Below are 9,483 nucleotides of genomic sequence, written 5' to 3'. Positions count from 1 at the left end.
TTTCTGACCATATCACTTCTTTATAAGAGCATGTTGCCATAGATCCTATGGTTGAAAGCAGCTCCTCCACTCCCAAATTCAAGCCTGACATGGATGATGAGGGAGAAAGGGAACATCTCTTTTGAATAGCTCTCAAAAGCTCCTGATGTCACCGGTGCTAGTGTACTTATGGGCTAGATCAGCCACAGCCAGTTTGGCCAGGTACTCCTAGACACAGAAAGGCCAACATGATTTATTCTTGGTTGCATACACATGGGGTTGGGGGAAGGCCCAGGCCAGACTAAAGGCCCATGTCCTCCAACCTATGGAGGGAGGGCAGAAAAATGCAGGGAAATGAAAAAAGGCAGGGAAACCTGAGCATTTTCCAGACTGCTGGACCTGCTGGGAAAGGCCTCAGAGAGGCTTGAGGGAGGGGAAACTGCACTGCTGCACTGCCACCCCTGCTTGGATTGGCCCCTTGTTCATGTTGAAGGTCCTTATCACACTGCCCCAATGTATCTTGGGGGAGGGGGGGTCTCACCTTCAGCTCCAATCTTCTCGCTCCCTGTAGGCCCGGAAGGCTTCAAGTCTGTATGGGGCAGGCCACCCACTACAATCTCCTCATGGTTGTTTGGACCCAGTAGAGCTCTGCTGGTCTTTTCCAGCACAGTTAGGGGGCAGCTGTAGAATGACGCAAAGCCTTGGGTCTGCGAGCACTGACAGCAGCCCATGCTGCTGCAGATGCATCCGCCACTGGCCAGTCTATGATGCCTGAAGCCTCAGGTGGGAGAGGCCTGTCTCAACTGCCTCCCTGCTCTTTCTAAGACTGGCAATGGGGCCCTTCCTCAAGGCCTTTCCATCTTCCATACCAACAAAGAGACTCCAAGAGAGCGGGTTTAGGCTCAGACTCGGTAGATCTCTGCCAGGCTTTTCCTGTACAGTCAGGGGGCTGGCTGTGGAACAACACAAAGTTTTGGGTCTGCCAGCACTGACAGTGGCTTGTGCTGCTGTAGATGTATCTGCTGTTGGCCAGTCTCTGATGCCTGGAACCTCAAGCAGGAGAAGCTTGTCTTAATGGTCTCTCTCTCTTTCTTTTTTTAAGACCAGCAATGGGGCTTTTCTTCAAGGCTTTCCCATCTTCCTTACCAATAAGGTAAGAGTCTCCAAGAAAGCGGAGCTAGGCTCAAGCGTCCTGCTGGAGTGGCGGAGCTATTGAAATCGAAGGGTCAGCCTCACTCTGAGCAAATACAGTCTACACAAATTTGCATAGCCCTGCTTGGAGCAAGAGGCGGCGTGACCTAACCAGTCTGGATGACTTCCCCCACTGAAGGAGAATAGTAAATTTGTAATTAAAGGATCCCAGTTGTAGGACTAGGACCTCAATTCAAAAGTTCAATGGAAGTGAACGTTGTTTCTTATACTTTACTATCCTCAACATTCTGTTCTTATCATAAATAAAAGTTTCTTATTTTATTAACTCTGTGGGCTCCACGTCTAAAGGAAAGAAACACACACACACACACACACAAACAATTTAATATCTCAGTCTACATACATACATTATAGGATATGAATGAATGGTGGCAGCAAGTGATTGTAACAGTGTTTGAGCCCCAACCCCAATAGCTCTGTGTGAGTGAGGGCTGATTATTAAAGGGGGCTGAGCTACCCTGTCTGTGGATGTCTCTGGGAGTGAGAGAGAGGACCTGAGGTGTGAGATGGTCATGCCTCTCTGTAGATTTTAAAGGAGACAAGAAGGGTGGTGAATGTAACATCCTGACCTACTTCTAACCCATAACGTCAGTAAGAGAGGGTGTAGATGGTGGTTGGCACCCTGTTTGAGTGGGGAAGAGGCGTCACAGAAGGACACCCTGTGGAATGAAGGCTGGCTGGATATCAGGCTTTCAAAATCTAACCACATGCTGATGTAATTACTGTTCGTGCTGTGGAACAATAACCTGCCTGGAGGCCACTGCAACACCCAGTCCCAAAATCCAACAGTCCTCCTTCTCTTTTACTGATATGAACAAACAGGCATTACAGACCATCAACCGCTGCTCACAACTAATACTGTAATCTTATCTTTTTAAGTATCAATGTGATGATTATTATCTTCAGTTTTGCTGAAGTTGAGTTTGGAGATCAGTCATGTCCTCTTAATTCAATACAAGCAATGCTGCTAAAGAATACCCAACATATAAGATCAAGTTTGTGGTCTGTGCTGCTTTGCTTTGACAAAAAGCTTATTTTAGCCATGTTGATACACCTTTAATGACCATAATCTGTGCTCACTGGGTTTGCAAGAAAGATGCCAAGACAAGTGTGTGTTTCATATACATATTTATATATATATTTCATGTACAAAGTTACATTCTGAACCCCCAAGGATTCAATAATAAATACTGAAATAACTTCACTGCTACGTGAGCTTTTCTGGCTCACAGAAAAGAAGCCTCAAATTTTAAACAGACAGCAAGTTTAACGCTGCAGTATCCATCTCAAGGTTACAGAGGCAAGTAAGATTCAGCATAAAGTGTCTAGACATTTTCCAAAAAAAGTAAAGACCATAAAAGGTTTTAAAACATGTTTAAAAGACTGAGAAATGTGCAGCAATGAAATTATTAGAAGGGAAGAAAAACATTTAGTGTATAGAACAATATTTTGAGGTGCAACATAGACTGTTACAATATGGCATAACCCTGTTAGGAAAATAAAGTTAGCATCCACAAAGAATGTGTTCTCTCCATTCTGTGTCATTTGTACACATTTAAGATCTTCACGAGATCCTGTATGCACAAGGGTCAATTGCAAGAGTGCCAAGTCAGTTTCAGTCCTTTGGTAACTTTCATAATACTCACTTGGAAATAAATATTCAGTTACACATTATCTTCAAGACACTGTGTTCTTTAGAACAGTTAGCATATTAGAAATTATAAAACATTTCTGAGTTACTAAGGCAGCCTATGATAAAGTGTCTACACTCTGCCAGTTCTAACTGATCCAACGCAGGAAGACCTTACAAGAAATGAACAGTATGGCAGGATATATAAATTCTCTTTTGCCTTTTACCATGCAAGACACATTTACCTCAGACAAACCATGTGCCGCATATTTTTGTGCTCGAAATGCTCTCTCAAACTATTAATAAAACTGTCAACTACCAAGAGATTCATTCCCAGCCCTGATTTTTTTAAAACTATGAGTATGTGATAACATAAGACATTCTCAAGGCTGTGTTTCAGGCAATCACCTGATGCATGAGATTACCATGTTTACAACCTTCCCTTAAAAGTGCTTGGCAACAGGAAGTGTATAAATCTCAGTGAATGGTGATGACTCCCACCTTCTAAATCGGCTATTCCTTAGAACAGGGGCTACATTTTAAAATTAAGTAAGGGCAAGAGAATGTATGTCAGTCTCCCACTTGTGTTGATAATAGCACTGAAGTCTCCGCTGAACTCTCATCTCTTTTACTGTAAATAGCAGTTGATCCAAAGAGAACAGAATGGCAGTTCACCCAATAGATCTGGTAAGACGTTAATATGCTGCCCAGATGTATCTGTTTGAAAGCAGTGAAGCACTTCAGAGAAACAATACAATCATTTTAAATAAAAGCACTACCCAAAGTGTGTGTGCATGGGGGGTGGGGGTGCGCAGTGCCCCAAGTAACAGGCTCACACTACTGTGAAGAAATAGCAAGAGTTTCATCTGGATATCCAAGATGAAGAGCTCCATACAGAGCTTGGAAAGCTTAGAGGACAACAAAGAACCCTAAAGATGCATCTTGAGTCATATGCTGTGAAGGCTTCTTTGTTTTTTGTTTTTCTGCTGAACACCATCTTCCAAATTTATTTTTAATCTCTCTCATCTAAAAAAGTGTTTGAAGTTGCAACTCAGCATGAGTTTGGTGTATGTGTGATTGCTATTTGAAAAAAAAGCAAGATAATAAAGCCACATGATCCTCTGGATCTGAATTTTCTAAGAACAGTTCAGTCAAGCTAAAAATTTTGAGAGTAAACTGTGATCACTCATTGCTTTTGGCAAACTGGCAGAAAAAAATTCTACTACCAAGGTATTAGACTTGATTTTTAACCACACATGAAGGCCTAAATATATACTGACCAGAACCAACCAGTTGTGTATAAAATATGCTCTTAAAAAGTACTTTTACATATAAACCTATCTATACCCATGAGACCTGAATGGAGTTTTGCTGAATTTTATCAGGTAAGATGCACATTTTAAAAAAGCTGCCTAAATAAATATTTACACAATAGACCTCAGCTTATTGCATAAAATGTTTAGGCAGTTTTTCAAGGCAGTTTAATTTTATTTCATTTTTGTTTTGTTTTTAAACACTTTTGAACTTTTCCCATTGTCACTTAACTATATTATCAGCTCCCATCTAATAGGAATAGCCCCAGTCTCTTGGTGGGCACTAGCTGAATAATAATCTTTTAATTCATACTTTACAAGATATGGAATAGTATTGGGAAGATTTTCTATCTTTTAGGGAATTCAAAAGTGTAGCATTCAGCTGAGTTTTGCCAAGCTATTTCTTGGTATCCTCCAACTCTGGAAGAGACTCTCAGACCCTGTACAATGGCATCATAAAGTTATGTGGCTTCAAATATGCAAGTAATTGCCAGTCTGTTGCTTATTCAGTTCACAGAAGAAAAATGTAACATAGAGCTTAATTAGTTAATGAAAAACAATGCATTTTAGGTCTGTTAGGGCTATTTTCTACTCCCCCCCCCCCCGTAATATGAGCCATTGGGGCTTCCAGCTGATTTTCTTCTACTGCTGCAGCCCTTCTATACAAGGGGCCATGAAACTGACCAACTAAGGTCCAAGATGAAAGATGTGCCAAAAACAATCTGACCTCTGCTCAAGGAACAGAAATGTAGTTTGAAAATCATCCTAAACCTGTCCTTTGAGATTACTTTAAACGTTCCCAACGTAAAAGGAAGGGAAGCATGAAAAGATTCTTCCCACAAAAGACATGACCCTCACCATCAAGGGACAGTGCCTTTCTCATCTTGCATATTACAATAATTAATCATGAAACAAGTTATTATTGGTCTGTGTCTATATAACCACCTCTGCCTTTTTCAGGGTTCTGATATGAGCAAAGGACATTTCAGTACAGTGAGGTAAACAAGACTGGTAGGATTTCAAAACAACCATGTAAAGACATAACTCGTTTTAGCCCTCATTGAATGTGCAGAATGAAGCTTGATTATAATTCAGCTGATATTTTTAAAATACTTTGCTGAAAGTAACTTTGCTGTTTTACTCAGTAAATGTTCTGCAGATGAACAAAAGATGTTCTAACATTTAAAATCAATTTGTGGTAAAAAACTGACTGTCAAATGACAAATTCTGCTACAGACAGAGACGGTGCAATACAGTAAAGCTGCAGAGCTTCTGTTTGTTTAGGGGAAACAGATCTTTTTTTGCTACATAACATTGATGCAGTAAAACAGCATGAGCCAATTCCTGTATTGTTAAGGTTTGAGAGGTTTGTGATATAAAGCCAAATGGCAAAGGAATGCTCAGACTGTACGCAGTGAAATGGGTTTTGCAAAAAATAAAATGAAAACCAAAGACATGCAAAAAGTTTTTGAAGTCTCGAGCCACTTTCCACAGAGCTGGGGGTGCTATTCATTGCCACACATTACTTGCCACACTATCAGGTGGCTCCTCTCTGCTTTGGCTACAGAAGGCTCAAGTTGTAGTGCCTCTCCGAGGAGTTCGGATTCACCAACTTCATCACCTGGAAAACAGAGATAATACTTCATGGGAACATACTAATGCAACTGATAGGGATACAGGAAGGGCTGCCATGTTCTGCATCAACAGAAGTAGTGTCCAGATCACACAAAGTGATAGTATCACTTTACTCTGTTCTGGTTAGACCTCACTTGGAGTACTGTGTTCAGTTTTGGGAAGCACAGTTTAAGAAGGGTGTCGACAAGCTGGAACATGTCCAGAGGAAGGTGACAAAGATGGTGAGGGGTCTGGAGCTAGGTATGTTTAGTCTGGAGAGTAGATGATTGAGACTGACATGATAGCCATCTTCAAGTATTTGAAGGGCTGTCATATAGAGCACGGAGTAGAGTTGTTTCTGTTGCCCCAGAAAGTTGAAATTAAATCAAAAGAATATTCGGCTAAACATTAGAAAGAACTTCCTGACAGTCAGAGCAGTTCCCCGGTGGGACAGGCTTCCTTGGGAGGTGGTGGGTTCTCCCTCTTTGGAGGTTTTTAAGCAGAGGCTAGATGGCCATCTGACGGCAATGCAGATTCTATAAATTTAGGCAGATTGTGAGAGGGAGGGCAGGAAGTGATGAGCCACTGTTCAGCTCTTGTGGCCCTTTCTTATATGTCCAGGGTAATGCCAATTGTCACTTTGGGGTTAGGAAGGAATTTTCAAAAATAAAAAAGGAAGGAATTTTCCTCCAGACCAGATTTGCCCAAGAATCCTGGAAGTTTTTTGCCTTCCTCTGGGCATAGAGCAAGGGTCACTGAGGGTGTGGGGGGAGATGGCTGTGATTGTGCAAGGGGCTGGAATGGATGACCCTTGGAGTCTCTTCCAGCTCTATGTTTCTATGTTCTAATAAAAATTACGACCAAGGAATACTAAGCTGTCTACTGTCCCTACCATAGCTATGTAAATGTCATTCTTACTATACCAAGTTGCAGGCTAGCTCAGTAAAAGTACTTTAAACATGGCATTTGGTTCCCATCCTTTCCTCCCATTATATTGGTTAAAGGCAGGGAACCGGGAAGGGCTTCCAAAGAACAACAGATGCCTGCCCCTCACTTAGGGGGATTGTTGTTGCAGAGGCTCTTGGCACTGTGCTCTTAGGCATTAGCCTTCAGAAAGAAAAGAAGGCAACAGAATCCTGGATAAGAATTTAGAAATCAAAATGTCAAATTATCGTAAGTTAGAACAAATTGGATTTTTAAAAAAGTTTGTATTATTTTTTTTATTCAGCTCTTCCTCCAAGGAGCTCAGGATGGCACAGCCACCCCACCATTTCATCTTCACAACAACCCTTAAAGGTAAATTGGACTGGAATGATCTGAGTGGGCCATTCAGTCATTCAGTGAGCTTTATAGCACAATGGGGGGGGGGGGGCTGAATCTGGGTCTCAACAGTTCCATTCCAATATTCTAACCACCACACTAGTTCTTTGTATTAATGATAAAGGATGAGGGAATTCATGAGGCAACAAAGCAAGTTGTATTACAATACACTTGTATTTACTCAAATGTAAGATGACCCCCTTAAAAATGTTATAAACAAAAATATTTTTATTGGACATGGCTGTAACTTGTATGTGAATGTAAGATGACCCCCTGATTTTTTCTGGCATACCTGTGAAAAAAACTAGCCCTGCATTTGAGTAAATACTTTAAATGAACATCTCTCTGTGTCACACTATTACCGTGAACAGGAAACAAACTTGGGGCAGGGTTATACTGATAGGATTGTCTCAGTTCCCAATGGTTCTCATTGAGTTTTATGACACAAAGAAAATTGCAATCCAAAATATAGTTGGAGGGCAAGGACAGTAAAACCTCACCACTGCTGACAACACCCTCCACTGAAAAAAGCCCACAGGGGAGGTTCGGGGCACTATGTTCCAATAAAGAAACTGCTGCAGATCATTTAGCCCGGGTAAATTGGCAGTGATGCATACCCAAGTTTTCTATAAGCCAAAGAAAATACAAAATCACAGATAAAACCAAGACAGTCTATATGCTCTTCCTCTTCTAAACAGAGTCAAAGGAGATTTAGAAACATCCTCAAATCAAGCCAACTTTGTAATTCAATGAGAAAAGAAACTCACATTTTACTGAGTGGATCAAAGCAAATGGTTCACCTGATAAGATCAAGGTTCTTACCCATCCTGAAGTCAATGTATCCTTCTCCTCCACTTATTACCAACATGGATTTCAAAGAAGCTTGGCTGTTGGATTCCTGTGAAGTGAGCATCATTTTATCACCTGACACATCTGGACTTCCTCCCGCCTGGGGGCAAATAACCTGACCTAAGTGTCAGAAAAAAACATAAACAGCAGTATATTTTATGGAGACATTTGAGATACAAAGGTTTTCCAAAATGGTTAACTAGATCAGGAATCCCAATCTTTTTGAGAGTGGGCACTTGTGGAATGCTGACACAGGGTAGGAGGCACAGCCACAACACGGCTGCCTCCAGAGGTGGAGCCAACCATAACATGGCTGCTTTAGGAGGTGAAGCCAACTATAAAATGTTGGGAGTGAGGTTATGCATAACTCTAATAGTAACTTTTCAACGTTTTTAGAAGAAGCTCTGTGTAACAGAATGCCTTTTAAATTGAAGATATGGTTTTAAAAGATTTTCTGGCATACACAGCATATTTTCAGTCACCCAAGGGAATTAAACCAAAAATCTTGCCAGTCCATCTTGTCTAGGTTTTGGCTGTTTTCTCCTTGCTTCCTCTTCTGTCCCCTTCCCCATTTTAATTCAAAATACTGTGCATGTAATCTCTATCCTTAAATCAGTGCTGGTTCTCTGCAACTCTGAGCCTCAACTTCAAGCCTACGGTAATTAGAATCATAGAATGTTAGAGTTGGAATGTACCATGCAGGTCACCTAGTCCAACCCCCTGCACTCTGCAGGAGCATAGCTGAAAGATAGCCCTACATACCTACAACATACCCGAAAGATGGTCATCCAGCCTCCGCTTGAAAATGTCCAGCGAAGGAGCATCCACCACCTCTCGAGGCAGACTGTTCCCCTGCTCAACCACTCTTACAGTTAGGAAGTTTCTCCTGATATTTAGCCGGTAACGACTCCCTCGTAATTTCCACCCATTAGATCTAGTCTTGCAATCCGGAGCAAGAGAGAATAGATGTGCTCCATCTTCTACATGACAGTCCTTCAAATACTTGAAGACTGCAATCATGTCCCCTCTAAGCCTTCTCTTTCCCAGGTTAAACATACCCAACTCTTTCAACCTTTCCTCATAAGACTTGGATTCCAACCCTCTCACCATCCTGGTTGCCCTCTTCTGGACATGCTCGAGATTGTCAACATCCTTCCTAAAATGTGGTGCCCAAAACTGGACACAGTACTCCAGTTGAGGCCTGACCATAGCAGAATAGAGCGGAACTGCCACCTCCTGTGATCTGGACACAAAGCTTCTGTTAATGCATCCTAAGATTGCATTAGCTTTCTTCACAGCTACATCGCACTGCAGGCTCATGTTTAGCTTGTGATCAACCAGAACACCTAGATCCCTTTCACATGTGCTGCTGTCAAGCCAAGTCCCTCCCTTTCTATATCTGTGCCTTTGATTTTTTGTGTAGGACTTTGCACTTATCTCTATTGAAATTCATATTATTTGTCTCAGCCCACTGTTCCAGGCTATCTAGATCATTTTGAATCCTGACTCTGTCTTCTTCAGAATTAGCAATCCCACCTAGCTTCGTGTCATCTGCAAATTTGATAT

General features: G+C 41.6%; 1 protein-coding gene across 11 annotated transcripts in view; it reads right to left on the bottom strand.

Annotated features, from left to right (window-relative positions):
* Window positions 1–2,403: 2,403 nt before the first annotated feature.
* SPAG9 (sperm associated antigen 9) overlaps window positions 2,404–9,483 on the bottom strand; it is a 132,568-nt gene continuing 125,488 nt past the window's right edge. For all 11 annotated transcript variants that reach the window (XM_015420372.1, XM_015420378.1, XM_015420374.1 and 8 more), the window contains 2 exons: window positions 7,891–8,037; window positions 2,404–5,755 (listed from right to left, as the gene is read on the bottom strand). In XM_015420372.1, coding sequence (XP_015275858.1) covers window positions 5,640–5,755; window positions 7,891–8,037 — 263 coding nt within the window. In that variant the 3' untranslated portion in view covers window positions 2,404–5,639. The remainder of the gene's footprint in view (window positions 5,756–7,890; window positions 8,038–9,483) is intronic.

This window comes from Gekko japonicus, unplaced genomic scaffold (genome assembly GCF_001447785.1).
Source record: "Gekko japonicus isolate JY-2015 unplaced genomic scaffold, Gekko_japonicus_V1.1 scaffold360, whole genome shotgun sequence".
Taxonomy (NCBI): domain Eukaryota; kingdom Metazoa; phylum Chordata; class Lepidosauria; order Squamata; family Gekkonidae; genus Gekko; species Gekko japonicus.
The sequence above is the reverse complement of the archived record's forward strand: the minus strand, read 5'-3'. Positions and strand labels throughout refer to the sequence as shown.